Source organism: Opisthorchis viverrini (assembly GCF_000715545.1).
Source record: "Opisthorchis viverrini unplaced genomic scaffold opera_v5_375, whole genome shotgun sequence".
NCBI lineage: Eukaryota > Metazoa > Platyhelminthes > Trematoda > Opisthorchiida > Opisthorchiidae > Opisthorchis > Opisthorchis viverrini.
In genome coordinates, this window is record NW_008752032.1 from 369,406 (window position 1) to 387,767 (window position 18,362).

At 43.3% G+C, this 18,362-nt stretch overlaps 2 protein-coding genes across 2 annotated transcripts in view; one reads left to right on the forward strand and one right to left on the reverse strand.

Annotated features, from left to right (window-relative positions):
• T265_10499 (hypothetical protein) overlaps nt 1-18,362 on the reverse strand; it is a gene marked incomplete at both ends in the record, with an annotated part of 150,856 nt that overhangs the window by 39,382 nt on the left and 93,112 nt on the right. Inside the window, 4 exons of the mRNA XM_009176886.1 lie at nt 752-857; nt 7,557-7,670; nt 10,178-10,344; nt 12,367-12,617. Coding sequence (XP_009175150.1) covers nt 752-857; nt 7,557-7,670; nt 10,178-10,344; nt 12,367-12,617 — 638 coding nt within the window. The remainder of the gene's footprint in view (nt 1-751; nt 858-7,556; nt 7,671-10,177; nt 10,345-12,366; nt 12,618-18,362) is intronic.
• The window catches only part of T265_15167 (hypothetical protein), a gene marked incomplete at both ends in the record, with an annotated part of 99,731 nt that overhangs the window by 12,491 nt on the left and 68,878 nt on the right, over nt 1-18,362 (forward strand). The window lies entirely within an intron of this gene.

An 18,362-nucleotide genomic window follows, 5' to 3' on the forward strand; every position in this document is an offset into this window, starting at 1 on the left:
ATGCCTTAGACGAACAGATCCGGACGGTTTTTCATAACAAAGCAGGACAGAGGACGCAAGCGGTCACAATCGTTTTCAAATAATTCGACATGATGAAGTAAAGCCCCATGTCCCGAAGTCTAGATTGGAAGCTCAAATAACGGTTTGTAATGACGCGTAACTTGATATTTTCCAAGGATTATTGGCAACGCATTCATTTATTGGTCCTGCGTGTTCGAAGAAGTGATCTGTGGTCTCAAAACGGCTGGAACACTTCCACATCCGTTATATAGATTTTTGCTTGATTTTTTGGAATAAACTTCGAAAGCAAAGCACCTCAAAGTCGTAAAATGGTTTAGGAGCTCCCGAATGGTGTTTCTTGTAAAAAGAAATTAAGATTACTAAATATTACTTGAGAATTTTCGCCAAATTCTAACCTGGAGATTACAGTTTGTAAACCCAGTAATGAATAGTTCTCAACAAGTGCCGAACTAGCGTTGCTGACGTGTACATATGCATGTAGTGGTGCACAAAAAACGCACACAATGCGATGGGTGAGGGTGTGGTTTACTTGGTATATTTAACGGTCTGTTTACAGCACAGCATGATTGTCTCGAAATCACCTGGACAGGACTGAATTTCTGACAAACATTCAACCAATAAAAAGTCAAGCAGCTCCGGAACACAACGGTACGACACGCATTTAGAACAATGCGGGCGTACAGACGACGAGCTGAAACAAGGAAACTATATTGCGTGCGTCAAGACCTACCTTCTGAGGAATGCTTTCCGTTCTTCTATCCGCTCCAACCCGGTTTTCATCATGATGGTTTGAAAACATGTTCTTTCCAACACCCAGACGCGTGATTTTACCAGCGCTGTGGAATTATAAAAAAACATGCGTGAACAAATCAGGGTTGGATTAAGTCGATACTTGTCGACACTGACAAGAGTACTATCACAAAGTCATGATCTGTTTGATCTTGACTGGCCATGGGTAAAAATTGGGCATGGAAGTGTGCTGGTCCGTATTTCATCGGTATATATTCTCACGACATAACCCACCGTGTTCTTGACAATGAGATGCCGTAGGAAACACGGTACCGTACGGTTCGGCTTAGTAAACGATAAATAGCTGGTCCATTTATGAAAATAAAGTTTTCCAATTTGTTTCCGGGAGTTCGAATGTAACTGAAACGCACAGACTGAAGTCTCTGGGTTACATCTCTTTGCAGGCACATGACAAGTACACTAGGACATCGCTACACAGAAAAGTGTCACAACGAAATATGCTGGCGGTTTCAGTGAGATAAGTGTTATAGAGTCAACTAATATTACTGGGAAAATAGAGGTATGGGTTTGCTTGGTGCACTAAATACAAAAGTCGGAATTGACAGAGGCTGCGTGTGCACCGGAATAACCACACTGATCAAGAGCAAACTGAAGCACTGTATCGACACTATACAATCCTTCAGAACACACATAAGGATCATCCTCCAATTCCCCAAACTTCTTCCTACTGGAACACATGAAGACCGATATGGATAAAAAAAAGCCGCTCAACTGCGGAACATGCCTCCTAAAGGAAGTAGGACACTTAAATCACTAGCGCTTGTCAATAGCCTTTGGCTCACTATACGGACGCCCAGGTTATGCGCAATAACCATCTCGTAACTTGTCTCCCCTATCTCCACATTGCACGAGACTGCATTGAGTGGAGTCATCTCAATCCAGCACTCATCAACTGCTCGTCATCAATGCGCATTCAAGAAGCAGAGGGTCCTAGTCCGAATCCAACTGCATTAGCTGCTGGTTGAATTTACGAAGTAGTCGGCGACAGAAGACATATGAGACTGAGTCTGCTAAAGTGACTGCTATCCAGAACTAACAAGGGCCACACCAACATTGTCTATGAGTACGCAGTCCGAATCCAATTGAATTAGCTGGTGGTTGAATTTACGAAGTAGTCGGCCGACAGAAGACATGTGAGACTGAGTGTGCTAAAGTGACTGCTATCCAGAACTAACACATTCGGCTTGAGAACTTGACAAAGTCATCGCTGTGGGCGATGGTGAACGTGACCCATCGGCTGTTTTAAGCACTGCGGATCACAAATTTCGTATTCTGACAAAATATCGTCACAGAGGGAGACTATTCGATTTAGGGCTAACTCGGTTGGTGATTAAATGATGTGCGATACTTTGATCTGACAGTAAACTGGATCGATAGTGCCGTAGGTCACCGTACCACATGAACGCGGATGCATATTACAGATGCGTGATTAGGATGACTGAAACGCCGATCGTTGCTTACGCAGGTGCATTAGGTAAACAGGCTGAAGATGACGTACCCCATACCAGCTGCCGACAAAGATTCACCAAAAAAGTAAGCAGGAAACCAGGAAACTAAGAGAGAAAGGAGGAAATTAGTATCCATAAGGAAAAAACGACACAGGGGTAAAAAAGTTTTGGTTCCTAAAACGAATGCCGATAACCTGAGAAACTCACCATCCTAAACGAAGCTTTTTTCTGTCACGCCTTCACAGGACTTAAAAAGATGACCATGTATCCTCATTTCTACCATCAAACATCGCGTCAGAAGTATACCCGGTGTAATCCGTGCATTTATAGGGAGAGATAAACGGTCGTTTCCCTGACATTTCACCTTGAGTCAAAACAAGTTCAGAATTTTAAATAACCTAATAAATCTACAGCACGGTTTGGTATATGCTTCAAGCCTGCAAAGTGCAGTGCTGCACAAAATTGGATGGGATCAAACCCAAATCTCACGCCCGCAGACGAGCCGATCGTTGGGGTAGATAAATTTGTTTGATTGGGCAGCTGTGTAGTTTCCGATTGAGTGGCTGGCGAATCGGGAAAGCCAGGGCGGCTCTTGCCAACCTCCGATACATATGTCACCGAAATGTCAGTTTTTATGTCAAGGGAAGAGTTTACACTGCGGTGATGCGTTCCATACTGCTTTATGGATCAGGGACGTGGCGCCTACGCGCAGAGGATGTAAGAAAGGTTTCGGTTTGACTATCGGTGTCTCTGAAACATTGTTCGGGTCTGGTGGGAACATCGATGATCGGAACAATAGCAGCTGGAACCATTGTGGCTATGATGCACAGTTTATGACTGATAAATTGATTGAATTGAAAAGTTCAGAATGCAAACATTTGTACCGGAGCAAAATTTAGCCACGGTTGGTCTACGAACACCCAGGTTAGCAACTGAGATGCAATTTACAAGGTAAATAGAGCACACTTTCTTGGGAGTATCCAAGGGTTTTGGGGGCGCAACTTTTGGCGAACTCAGCTAAAGAGTCCGTGGTATCCCCTTGACTTACGTCTGACACTAAGATTATGTTGATATAGACCCCTAATTTTTTAACCAGCTGATAAAATTTCTCTCCATAAAACTGAGGTGATGTAAACATTAGATAAAAGCTGGATGTTGAGGAAGTGAACCTCACGGCATACCAACCCCCGATCTCCACGGTTTTATCACACATTAAAACTGGAATGTAGTATACAATAGGTTTCCGCCAGAAACTTTTTCATAATTAACCGACATTCAGATCAAACTGGTAGAGCAGAAGAGCCGAAGCCAACAACACTTTTCTGCTATCGAGCCCTTAATATTGATCAGATAACTAACACTACAACCCAACAAACGTTTTCCACTGCATACTGCTGCGTTTTCATCAAAGAAAGTATGTCGTTTTGATGAAATCACATATTTCAATCTTGCAGTTGATTTTTCGCAGTTGTAAAGGAACAAGCGGTTTTCCACGAGTCTCCATCACTTGGAAACGCGCCCCTATCATAAGCGGGACATTTGGAACGTCATTTAACAATTTTCACACAGAAGGTTGCTCGAACGGATAAATATAAGCTTAGATTTGCTGAAATAAATAGATGAATAATCACAGGCACAAAAAAAAACAAAAGCGAGTTACGTAAATTCTCAGGTAGTAAGGGAATCCGTTTCTCCAAAATAAAAAGTAACGCCGGACAAGGATCGCTTTCTGCGCTTCCAACGGGTGCGTAATCTTCACATCATGTCTTACTTTTCTGTTGAATAATGTGTGGTACGATGCACTCCATAGTCTAATTTCTGGTTGCGCGTCCATTGTATGTTGATGAAACTGGTTCAGTGCAGCTACCTTGTACATTCCTGGACCTAACCATCTGTTGATGTGGGTGCAGCTATAAACCTCTGAATTGAATGCAGCATTGGCTTGGTTTACACCCTATATGGTTAACGGTGCAATGTGAATTGTCGCGAAACACTACTGGAAAGGTTTTGTGGCTGAAATTTATATTATGACAACAAATCAATGGTAAACGGCTGGGTGAGTCTTTGGAGATTGGGTTCCCTAGTCAGACAGGGTGATTACTTCATACGTTGATCCTTCCTATGCACAACGACGAATGGGGTCCGTTTGCGGCAGTAGAAGTACACGGCCGAGATTTCGGTGTGGCTTTCCAGCTTTATACTTTCTATGATGTTTAGTTCACCGGAAACCTTGATGGGAAACTGACAGAATCCTTATGAATTTCCCACTAAGAATGGCGCCCTTTAGAAAGCAGCTAACAGATTTCGTATACAACGCCCGTACAATGGTCCGCTACCTGATGCTCCCTTATTACAATCGATAAAAACTAAATCAGTCCGGTGTTTACACAGACCTTGGCTCCGTTGTTGTTGGCATTTGGTGCTATTGCTAAACCTCCGGTCGCACGCCTGATAATTGTTTTAGTGCAGTCTGTCTAACCCAGATTTTAGGACTGCTTGTGTGAGCCATTGCCACTCGTGTGATCAACAATCCAGACTGTATGGATGGACCAATGGTGTCCAGCTGGAAGGTCAACAAACCGGGGAAGACTTGTGAATGGATGGTTTTACATCGTCCGTTTACCCTAGTGGATGAAAAATTTAAATTAAAGGTTTGTAAACAAAATGCAAGTGAACTCTCTGGATCTCCAACCAAAAACGGACTTCCTGTTTGCTCGAGACCAACCTTTACGTCATAGCTTGAGGGCGATGTGTACGGATTGCAAATGTAATGGAGGAATAGGTATGCATACACAGCTAAACGTCTTCAGCTTGCCGAAATTCAAAGAATCGTTGGCATCGATTCGACCGAAGTGCATTTTGTTGTACATACGATTAATACCGTAAATCATCATTGGCGATTGGCGTTGGACAGAGTTCACACCGAACAACTGTCACTAATGCAACATATGACGATAAAAACAACGGCCCGCAAACTTTTTCGTACTATTGATTTGTCATTAGGGTATCTGGTATGCCGCAGCGCTCCTGTTACACCGTAGTAAATTCTTTTCACCGGAACGATAGGTAAATCACTGACGTGACTGTGTGCAGATGTGCGACTGGGAAACGTACAGTACATACAAACAGGGTTGACTGGAAAGCAATCAACTGCCACGGCCTGTTCGTCATATCAGGAAAACACCAGCGCGAAATGACAAGTAGAAAGTGTTGGTCACCCCATAAAGTTCGCTGTCTAAATAACGAATTACGCAAACGTAATACCAGTACGACATTTTGGGTGTATTGGCTTGGGGTCGAATGGGAAACCATAGATTGCATAGCTTGTAAAAGTTGAGTGAATCAAAACCTCATAAACCCAACGCGTTTTAGAAATTAAAGTGAGTGTCTATCTGGATCACATAAACCGAGATTGACCGAAAAATTAGGGATACAGATGATGAGTGGTGGGCCACGGTAAAGTCACTGAATTTATTGTCCAACTTTGACTGATGCTTAATTGCTGTAGGTGAATACATTCTACTAAAGACATTAATTTACGCAATTTTAGAAAGTCCCTTAAATCAACTGATTGAGGGGTTTACGGGTATGAAAAAAATTGGTGAACGGAGGGAATAGCTTATAGCCATGTGTGATGCCGACAGAATATAGGTATTCAACGCACTGATTCCTAATTTAAAGTGTGTATCTTGAGGAAGGGCCAAAACAGGGGAGAAAAACGGAGTTGATTCATACTGCTTACATATAAAATATGCTTTCATGGAGATTGTTGCGAGTTAACATTTGCCTGAACGTGATTTTGGAAGCCTATTACACTATATTCCAATTGAACTTGTTGTCATGACGTATCATTAGACAAGCAATCCGAAGAGGTATGGTTTGTAAACAGAGACTACGAAATGCCGTAATCCAAGTGATGACGTTCACACCACGCTGACGAAAACGTTTCTAAAAGTTCCCCGGATGTATTCCAACTTTATAGTTATCTTCCCAGCATGCCGCTATGCACGATGCCACCGTCACCATTATTTCGTAGGCACAGCCCGAATAACACTCTTCGAGTCTGGTGATTTCTCATAGGTTCTCAACACGATTATTTCATATTGATATGAATTTGTGTGCTAACAATTCACTCTCTCCCTGACTTGACCTGGTTTGGCCTAAGAAAAAAGTGGTCCCACGTCGAACGAAGACGACTGTGAGCTACACAACGGGAAACTCGAATGACTTCCGACAGAAGGGTGGAAATCGATCAAGAGCGCTGCAATAAACATTTGAAGGCACGTACTGAACGTTGTTTCGGATCATGAATCTATTCGGACCACGTGACAGAAGCGTCTACACCGACAATAGATGCTACATAGATGGTAAATATACTAGCAATCACATGACAGAAGACAGTGTGACTTTTCAGATATAAAAATCAAACGAGGATAAATATGTGAAGAATGTTAAACTGTTGAGGAATGATCTTATTTGATGGCCCGGAAACCATACGTTTAACATGGGGGAACGCCCAGTTACCAGTGTCACCTTGTAGTTTATTTTGCTTGCAAGGTGATCGTCGAAGCACAGGGATGTAGAATTAGTCGCCAACCAAAGATAACATGACGATATCGGACTGGGAATGGTTGCCGAAGTGAATGGTAAGTCAAGTAGGCTACTGAAGGAAACGTTGGTAGGTCAGAGTACGTAATGGGTCGTTAGTTTGTCCACTGAAAGGGCAATTAAGCAACTGCAAACGTTTCATCACCAATCGCAGTAACATCGTTGGTGCATCGTTGTGAGGCTGTTTAGCAATGTGGAACTGGAAGTGCGCTGAGCAGTTGTGCGCGGGGATTTGAAACCCGTTGGTTGAGACACAAATGCGCTAGACAACCCGGGCAATGTTTCAGAACATACAGATGCCTCGTCCCACATTTTCCTTGAGATTGGTTAGATCCAAGTACGTCGTCAAAACAGGTCAGCGATCTGAATTGAGAGATAGTCCGTTATGGGTCATCAAATTCAATAAAGACTCAAGAAACCATCCGAAACAAGGTCTGTTTCTCGAGCGCTGGAACTGTACAGTGTGGCTGGCTTGTTATCTCTGCCGAGTGCTCCCAGCAAGGGCTAAACCTCTTATCGTCTGTCCAATGAAGGTGCACCTACCGACTCCTCAGGTTCGCGGTGGCACATGTTGTCTTGGAAACGTCACAACAGGAAACACATGATTGCCTGGACCGGCAGAATCTCCAAACAACTAAGTACATGCTTGAAGCATTCAGTCATACTCACCTTTGACGGAAGCCGTCCGTTTACAGTTGTACAATAGTGCCAATTCTCCAAAGCATCGTCCAGCATCCATTACCGACAAGATTTTCCCTTCCTTCGATACTTCATACCGTCCCTCTGAAAGCACAAATAATATGAGACTGCTGTGATCGTGTATCCTCAAGTTCTACCAAGGACCTTGACAGATAAGAGATGAATACGTAATACACCATTCATAAGGTTGCTGAAAACTCGTCGGTAGCCCACGACCGGTTTCGCCCTTTCTGAGGGCTCATCAGGTAGGCGCAGTCCGTCAACCTTATGTTCTACCTGAAACCAAATTGCACGAAATAGGCGAAATACACTCACTTGAAAACAATTTTGGTTTTGCCAGAGACTCACCTGGAACGTAGCTGAATCTCTCGTTCATGAGGTTTCCAAGCAAGTGTGCGCCTACTGACTGCCCCTACCTGATAAGGCCCAAAAAGGACAAAACCGGTCATGGGCTGTCGAAGAATTTTCACAACCTTATGAGTAGTGCATTACGTGTACATATTACCGCGATATCTCGAAACATGAGGCGGCCCGGTGTAACACATTCAGTTGCTTGGATACATCATAAACGAGAGATTCAGCTGGGTTTCAGGTTGGCCTCTCGAAAAACCAAATTTGTTTACAACTGAGTGTATTTCGCAAAGATATGAACACATTCAGCTCGTTAGTCAGGATAGTAACTCCAGATCAAATATGTTCATGAAGGGTAGAGAAGTAAAGTGCAGACTTGATGGTTTTGAAGCCTTCAAACAGATGGTTAAAAGAAATTAGAATAGGAACTTTTGAGTTTACAGCACGATCTTCCTAGTGAACATTTTAGTTAAAGTTGCGGATTTTCATTACTTTAAAGCTGTCTTGCCATCAAGGGAAGATATATAATTGAAATTTATTGAACAACTGGCTACAACAGGGGTTCGTTGGATTCCAGTGAAACCTCTACTAAATGCGGTACGTAAACTTGTCTGAACGTGCTCGCAGATTCACTTACCCATCATCGCATGCGTATGTTCCCTGCATTGTGTACTTAGACTTCTAATGCACACTTCCACGGGCTTAAAAGTATACACAAGGTCGGAAATACAAAATGGATTGCGATGTGACAATTCAACAGGACTTCCAGTTTTATCCACTTTGTGCCGGCGAATCATGTCTGAAGAATTGAGAGCTCTTTTTTCATTAGGAAGCTTAGGAGGAAAAAAACATTTCTCAAACAGGACCGCGTTCAAAACTATTCACCCGACTAGACTGGAACGCGTTGAGCGAGCGAACGCAGCGGTGCACCAAGTTATCACTACTCCTGAAGTGTCTGGTGCAGCAGATCAAGGTGGTGGCAGGACAGATCCTATTCAAAGAGTACGGTTTAGGATACAACCCAAAAGAACAAGTTAGTACGAAAGTACCCAGGGATTTCTGAATAATTAAGGTACGATTGGTAATTGATCAGGTGGCTGTTGATCTGTTCGCCGAGCTTGGCGGCAAACCAATTGCCAAGCTCGGCGAACAGATCAACAGCCACCTGATCAATTACCAACCAATACACCCGAGCTACCAATATTCCAACACATTACCAATTAAGGTACGAACTTACTGACCAGAAGGTCCGTGAATCGCAAGCCACCTCTGCATCACGAATGACCCTATCTAGGCCTCGGTAACCTGGTCTATTACTCCTCTCGGGTGGCATGCCATTTAAGCACCGAAAGGGTGTTACGGTGGAACGATTATTGATTATTACAAAACCCAATCAGTGCAATTAACACAGATACGTGTGCCACCGATTCACGAGTGAAAAGCAGTAATCTGCACTAGAAGAAAATCAAGCGGGGGTGGGTGGGTGCCCACTGTGATAAAGGGTCCCACAGTGAACCGTACCTGTGCCGAGTGAGTTCTCTTGATACTCAAAGATTCGTGAATTCTTGCCGTAAATGTGAATTCGTGTTTCAATGTGAGGGAGGCAATGTGAACGATCCTAAGTCGACACCTTCATATCATGCAATGTTTCAGAAGAGTTGTTGAATGCACACCGTTACGAATACACACAATCATAAGATGTCTCATAGGTTGGTACTTAACCAGATTGGAAAACTAAGATTCCCTCATTCGAAACACACAAACATGGGCTTATCTGTGGACAAAAGTGGATTCGCGGAAGCTTGTGAAAATATGGAATGATTTTCCAAGGAGGCACATGCAGCCCTTGCCAAAGACGAAATGAGCTTCGACTTGGTAAATTGACGATTGGGAATTACTAGGAAATGCATATAACCCTCATGTGCATCACTAAGCCACCCTAGATAAAGTCGATGTGTGTTTACGCACTCGCCAAGTTCATTAGTTAAGTGGTTTGAGTTGAAACACTAAAATGACCTTTCTCATTTGCCATGAGCAACCGAGAGTTATCTGATTGCAAGGTACATAGTTACGAGGTTCATCCCCTATCTGAATCCGACCAGAGTTCCCGTATCCAGAATAACTATGGACAGGTACTTAAAGTTAGAAGCTTCAAATTCTTCACTGACGAGAATGTGTACCTCAGATATGGAATCTCGAGATTCAGATAACTTCAGAAAAAAACTCATACGGATACCCACCTGCTCCCACATATAAATGTTCTCCATCGTCACCTTCACGAATAATGTAGCAACCGGCTGGAATTTCTTGTTCGTGCATACAACTGACTATTTCTTGCAACTGTACCGCATCCAGGTTCATCAACAGATCGCTGCTTCGAAAAGCCTCCCTGATTTGTTGCCGAGCTCTTGCAAATTGTAGCAGAAAAATAAGAACACAACCAATGAAAGGAATTCAATCGAATTCGAATATTGTATTTTAGCCCAACATGAACTGTCACAAACAAGGTTACTGGGATATTTATAAACTGCAAGCAACAGAAAGCTAGGACGCCGCCTCAATTCCCTGAACCGACGGCACGCAATGAGACCTGCCACATAGCATGAACCGATACCACGAGGGAAAATCCACGCTGGCTCATAAACAGTGGACTGAGACCCGATTGGCCAACAACAAACAGCAACACAGACGCGACTTCAATCCCCAACCTTAACGAGATATGACTGAATTATACCAATAAATGCCCGGTCAAGTGCCGACAGCTTGAAAGCTGTCAATTTTTCGGTCAAGTTGAGTAATCCACAAAGAACTGTGCATGACATCGCCGACCAATGATACTCTCGTCAGGTCGATAAAATTGACGCAAACGTATACCTTGTATATTCAACCTGCAAATAAAGCCAGACTATGTTACAAAGCCAAGATACACCGTAAAGCTATTTTATTTAGGGAGCAGTGAGCGTCTTTCAAGGGAAATTTGAATGTGCGGACATCCGGTCGGTAGTTGAAAAAAGTGGTTGATTGGCAGCATGAATTATTCACACTCAAGATATAGAACGATCATCTTTCAATCACTATTCACGTCACACTCTCCGGTATTGACAGTGTATCGAGTGACAACTAATGTCCAGCTACTGACCGGAAGTTCGTGCGTTCGGATCGCCTTGAAATTTCATGGGTAAGCACTGGTGATGGTTCCCAACACGGATAAAAAACCGTCATTAATCGTTCCAGACTTTCACCATGGATTGATTTAGGTTGTGCGATCAAGATATTGTTGGAAATGCAAAACCGCACGACCTACAAACCACAAATGTGTCAGCTGAAAATCACTTTCAAAATAAATTGGGTGCTTCTGTAGTAAAAAAGGCACCTCAACCGCACGCTGCTGACAGAAAAGCGAAACGGTGCCTTCTTTACTAGTTATGGACTATAAGATAACTGGAAATGAGACTCGCAAGAATCGAAGGTCAGTAACTGTGAGACGAGAGAATAAACCATCACAATCCCGATTTGAGCGAAACTTTCGTAGGGGAGACCCTCACCTCCGCTGTATCAGTTAAACAAAATCTAAACTATTGAAACACACTACGACAATTTGGCCAGCTACTCATACCTACTGTTCATGCTGAACTGAACTGAACAGAGTTGCGTCAGTGGATAAAAGTTAGGTCTGAGAAGTATTATGAGTCACTTGTACAGGACAAAATCATTTATTTATGTGGTCTACCCTTCACCTAAATCACGAGCTCTCGTATAAGAATATTGTGGGAGTTCCAAACCGAGAATGTCGCAGAGCGGTCATTGCTGTTTTGGTGGAGCTCACACCTAATGAAACAGACATAACAAACTGTAGACTACACAGTTATTACCTATCTATAGTTATCCAAGCAAAGTCACTAACAAGGATAAAGTTCATGTAAAGTTCATGATAATGAAGAGTTCATAGCGTAGCTCTCACGCTATCTGTAAGGACAGCCACTAAGATGACGAAGTTGTATTCGGACGACCAAGTGTCGATCTCCAACAGAAGCCCAAGAATGGCCCATTGTGAAAATATGTACCCACTTTGTCACAACAACAGGTACTTCGTGCTCAAGGATGCTTTATCATATACATCCACAGAACACTCGTGTAAGCTACAAATCAACAGTGGTGAAAAGTTCTCCATCAAAAGACGGACGAATAGTAAATAAACTTAATCATATTACACTCAGAAGATACTGTTACCAAGTAAACCAATATTGAAACTGGAAACACATTACTCGAAAAACAACTGATAAAGACAACCGTTGACCCAATCAAGGTCGGATATCCTGCAACCTCGAGATGACGACAGTGCAACCCAAGCGATTTGCGAAACTTTCACTTCATCGGCAATTCAATACATCAAATTATGATATTCAAGTCAGGCAAGAGTCTAACTTACGCAGCATTTTTTTCATGGTATTTCAATTCTATGGTAGTACGAAGGGACTCGCCAGAAACACCTTGCCGCTTCCGCAGCAAAAATGCTGCTGCGGGTGGGCGAGGTGAACCTGGAGTTTCGCTGCTAGGGGTGGTGACGGGCTGCTCTTCACCGGTAGTAATATGACCTTCGGGAATAGAAGCAAGAGCCTCGTGACGCATTATCGCAGTCTCTTCCGAGGGGGAAGTATTTTTTTCTCCTTCTCCAGTGACCTTGGTTGGAGGGGAGGTAAACAGATAGAGAATTGTGAAGACTACCAAAAACATATAACCAGTACTAGAATGGTTGAAAAATGGCGAATGTTCCAAATTAGAAGACTAGAGATAGATAAATTCATCTAAAGCCATTCCGGTTCCATGGGAAATTAATTCACCAATTACGTCAAAGGATAAATAAGCATTATAGATTCCAATAGATTGGACGGTTTTATAATCCACAATCCGAACAGCGCAGCGTTTTTCAGGTTACCTTGGTAACCGCTTCACTCAACACAACTAATGACATCATTCAGCGTTAAGGACACTGCGGGAGAAAAATGAAATCAACGTAGTTATTGACCGTTAGTGTATTGGTGCAGTTTCAGTTGTCAAAAATGGTTGTCCGTTTCGACGGTTTATCGGAATGTCCAAAGATTTCGAATAGAAGAGTGAGCAGCTACAGCTCTTAAAAGGGAATAAGCATCACCCCTAAGAGGCCCAACACTTGCTACGAAGCAACAAAAGAACATAAGGTGTTGGTAGTTCGAGAAACAACTAGCACAGAAGAAACGCATGCACGTTAACAAAAACACGGTCGGCTCGTTCTATGGGTTTTTCTGAACAGTCGCAATTTCGCCTTCATTTGTCACAGTCATCTTTTCCTTCCGAAACACGGTGATCCACTTCCTCGTTGTTTTCACACAACCTTGTAGAGCCTTAATAACGACATGATCGAGCATGACAAGACGTACACCGGTAAGAGAATAGATTAGACAACCGACTTGGCCATTCCAAACCATTGTGTGTGGGCGTTCTCCTGTTAGTAACCCAACAGAGTAGATAACTGACCAGAGAAAACACGGAAACCATCAACATTTCTAGGACAAGTTCACAGACATGCATCTCTGGAATTAAGGATGGACTATCACTTGCAGACACGTCGCTGACATCGGACTCAGGCGGCCGCGATTCAGCACTCAGGAAGCCGGATCATTCTCACACAGGAGATGACTGAGGTAGTTGACTTTAGGAGGCACGTCTGCGTTTTGTTCTACTTTTAAGAACTCTGGGTTATATAAGAGGTAGGGCCGTTCAACCAAAGCCTTGTCACTCCTAGCGAAATACATTCACTTGCATACCAATTTGGTTTTGACGGGAGACTCACGTGGAACCCAGCTTAATCATTAGTTTATGAGGTTATGAGTGGTGTATTGCGTCTATACAATGTATTGCGATATCTCGAATATCGTGCCAACCGAAACATGAAACGGCCTGGTGCGGCACTTTCACCTGTTTCAAAAAACAACATAAGCGAGAGATTCACCTGGGTTCCAGGTGAGTCATCAAATTGGTAAGCAAATGAGTGTAGTTCGCTAAGTTCGTGCAATTTCCGTCCAAGTAGAAAATAAGGTCGATGGAAACACGGGGACTGCGCCTACCTGATGAGCCCCAAGAAAGGCGAAACCGGTCGTGGGATGTCAAAAGTTTTCAGCAGCCTTGTGAGTGCTGTCGTACGTCTTACCGTCCCTACTTTATGCAGATTAGTGCTGATTTGATCGCGACACCAATTCGTTGAATTTTACTTCTTCAAATTCGCTATTTCTGTGGTAATTAAGCCGGAACTAGCGTGGCACAGGTGGAAATGATGGTTTTTGCGTGTAGTTTTGAATGTTTCAATCGATATTCTTGTTTAAATATGAATTACAGATCCGTGTATGGGGAAAGAAAAAGCGAACTTATCTGTCTCATATTGGTCACCCCGTAAATGTTAGTTTTTGAGGAACCAACAAATTTCAAAGAAAAAGCAGATGCAATTGAAGCACAAACTCTTACCAAGATCGAGGTGCATATAATCCCGCGATGTGTTTCAAGGTCGAACCCCTCATTGTTGCAGTCCAAATCGGGCAGCAGACATACAGTTCTAGCTTCGTTGGGAACACCTGCGCGTAACTTAGTTCTACATCAGCCTAATTCATTTCGAAAGGCAATTAGAAGGCTGCATGTTGTTTTTAACTTAAGCAGTTGATCAACCTTTAGGTCACAGACCGGTCGATTGCCGCCTACCTTCATTAATCTGGATATGGACTACGCACTTCTAGCTCTGATCAAGTGAGTTTAACTAATTCAATCGACACGACAGATAGTTGAGAACTGCTTCGACAAAATTTCCAAATCGCTGTGTCAAACACAACAGTGTAATACAGACATTAAGCGTCAAGCGTTGCAATATGACGGGATAAGGACCCACCAACGCGGATCCAACACGGACAAAATGCACCGGGTTTTCACGACCTTCACTACCGAGCAAACTCTAAACTATACTTTCTGTCAGCACGGCACCAAATCCTTCAAATCGTTGCGACACAAGGTCAGCTGGCTCGCAGTGAAAACATACTAGCCACTATCGTTTTGTGTTACCTGATAGCATATCAGCCGATTTTGTTTGATCTGCACCAGTTCTGGCGAGACCATTTTTTTTCAAATGCATGCACGGAGGAAGCAGTCCGAAACTGTTAGCATACCCCCAAACACGTTACTGTGGTCAAGGTCGATGACAATGTCGAGTTTGCACTGAAACGCTCTGTTCGCTGTCGCAACAACAAGCCAATATGTAAAAACTGTGGCTAGTGGCGTTACCACTGTGCACTTTCGCCTCCAGAGATGAACGTGGTTGAAACTGATAATGTGTTGAAGCTGCTAGTGGTACAATTGAGGGCCTCGTTTCAAATAGCTAACAAAACTCTCTTCGAATCGACAGATATGTCAATTGATTCACCATGTTTGGTAACCTACTTTTGGTTTTCAGATGGCACACGTTAGCTTCAAATAGGAACACAAAAAGTCGTAGCAGTTAGAGTACCGTTTCCTCACTGTACACTAAGTAGAATATGAATGGACGGGAGAACTTTTATGAAGACGTTAACTCTGGTCATTCCGTCACCACTGGCCAGACAACTGGAAGCGTATTGATGCCAGTCATAAGTACATAGTCTCAGGAGGTTTGGTTTCTCTGAATGACCGATTTGGAGTTGGCTTATCGACTGCACCAATCTACTATTGAGTGAAAACGCCCAGCAGGTTTTGTTTTCGAAAGGCCGAACAAACTGGTATTTCGCATTTGTCATCTCTGACATTCAGCTAAACAGCTGTCCCACTGAACGTTGTGCGACGGAATAGCTGATAGCATGACCAAGAAACTAGTCCCTGGTGAACCCTAGAAATGACAAAATCGGATGTGGCTGCCCATACCAGGGAAGCCACTTTGAAATTGTCCAAGCTGAAACATGAAACGGCCGGTGCATCCAATTAAGTGGATGAATACCACAAACGAGAGAGTAAAGTGAGGCTCCGCTTGCTATCAACCTGCTCTACAAAACGGGTGTCTAACTCCCAGTCGCCATAGATCGAACAGGATCTTAACGTTGGAAAGATATGTCAAATGTTGAATCGGCGGTTGAATCGAGATCCAGTGGGCCATTTGCTCAACCACAGCGTCTTAGTCTGTGCAACACGCTGTTAGTGAGTAGGAAGATTGGTCTAGTTAAGGACCGGAATGATACCGGAATCGTTGAAGAAAGGTAAATGTCCTCTGTGAGTCGCTATTGAAGTGAGTGTTTTTTTTAAATGGTAGACTACTTAGTCCCCAATCGCTTTTTAAGTGATCGTCTAGTAAACAGTAAGTGGCTGAAAGACACCAGAACTTGCCTACTAGTGCTGTAACTTATTTGAAGAGTTTGTAACGCAATCCAAGAGATTCTGCGTAGTATCAGCGTAATGTGGTATTCTAATAGTAAAGTTTAGATCTGTCCAACGCGACAATAGTTCATCGTAATTAATTAGTACTACCCGGATAAGGTTAAGATGTCATTGTTGTGCCGGGCTGAATTTGCGCACACGAAATATAAAGGTAGATCCACATTGTCGTTGTGTATAAGCTATTTCAATGGGTCTAATAGACTACCCCTCCTGGAATGTCATCCAATGAGTACCACAGTGTTGAGCCCCAGGCAGACCTAAGAAAGGATCGGTTCCGTGTGATGCACTGTTTGTTTTTTTAAACGGAGTACTATGGATTAGGGTTAAGAACATCAATGCGTGTATGGTATGAAGGGATACCCCTTGAAAATCGCTGAAATGTGACAGGTTCATGATATCAACAAAGTCGATACATCCTGAACCGGAGGCTCACATACGAAAGTGAACTAAGTCAGTCAGGATGAGGCAAAGAAGTAAGGTACCGGAAAGGATTGCTCATCCTTTCTTCAATTGTTTGCTTGATGGAGTACTGTTGAAGCGAATTTTGTAACAAGTAAGGACTCTACATATCAAGACATATTAGACCGTAAAAAAGAATGCTAGACAGGGCATTAATTACAAATACTTCGTCTTTCACTAGCGATTAATATGGTACAATTGCACTGTACCTTCGCTTCCCACATGCTTCGGACGAATTCGGTTGGCATGGTAACCGCAACTTTCTTCCTTGTGCCCTAGCTAACTCAATACGACGAGTTTCACAGAGCAATTGGTTTCAGGAATCTTTTACGCACGATTCAAGCAGAACAAAAAATAGGGATTGTGCCCACCTGATAAACCCTGAGAGGGGCGAAACCGGTCGTGGGCTGCCGAGGAGTTCTCACCAACCTTACGAGCAGTGTGTTCGGTCTAGGTGATGTTCACCTTCGTTTGTTCATTTGGCAGTTCGTGTCAAATTTTCCTTCCAGATAACGCCTCGATGAGAACTAAAATACTGTTTAAGTGTCATCCTTTTACTCTTTTTGGATGGATATCACAGGCAGCCTTTGTATGTACCACGAAGATGCTTGTCGTACTAAAGTGTCCCACAAACTTAAATGAAAATTTAATGAAATGAAAATTAAGTTGGAAAGGTTGGCGTAGAACCTACGGAAATTAACTCCTCTCTCAGACAACAGCAGCGATTTCTTAAACAAGCTGAAAGAATGTTGATCGGCGGTATTGCAACCGTCGCTCCGAGCATGCGCAGAAGCAACACCTAAACAAGCTTCCATGCGACCTCCTGAATTCTATTCAGACCATTGACCTAGCTGCTGTTCGTGTCAACTACATGAACTGGTTGAAATTTCAGGTACCTGAGTCCACATCAGATGGTGGGCACACATGCATAGGTTGATAGCGGGATGGCTCAGTGGTTAGAGAGCGAATTTACTGACCGGAAGGTTCGTGGTTCGAACCTGACCTCTGCCTCTCGACTTCCCATGTCTAGAATTGGGCAACGTGGCAGTATCCCAGCCTTCGTGCTTCCGTCGGGTAACATGGCAGTATGGTACTGAAAGGGTGCTATAGCTGAACGATGCACACGTTTCTACCCTCATAAACACGAATGTCACTGCTCCTGCAAGTAAATATAAGCAAACCACTAGGTCGATAGGTTGGGCGAATTTAGATGTGTACGCGCTGAAATGAACGCAGCTGAGAGAGAGAGAGAGAGAGATGGATGGACCAGTACGATCAACATACGACAAAATTTGTTTTGACATACATTCCGGTTAAATCATGCCACTGTACTATTGAACACCACTCGAAGCTTGGTGACACAACAAAACTGCCCCTTGGTTTTTTTCCATCACTTCCATTCTTCACTCGAAGCTGACACAACAAAACTGCCCCTTGGTTTTTTTCCATCACTTCCATTCTTGTTGTCTGTTTCCGTATGCAGTGACGATGGTGGGTGGTGTAAAGCATGAAGTGGGGACGGTCGTCCGGCTTCCACACTAGCCG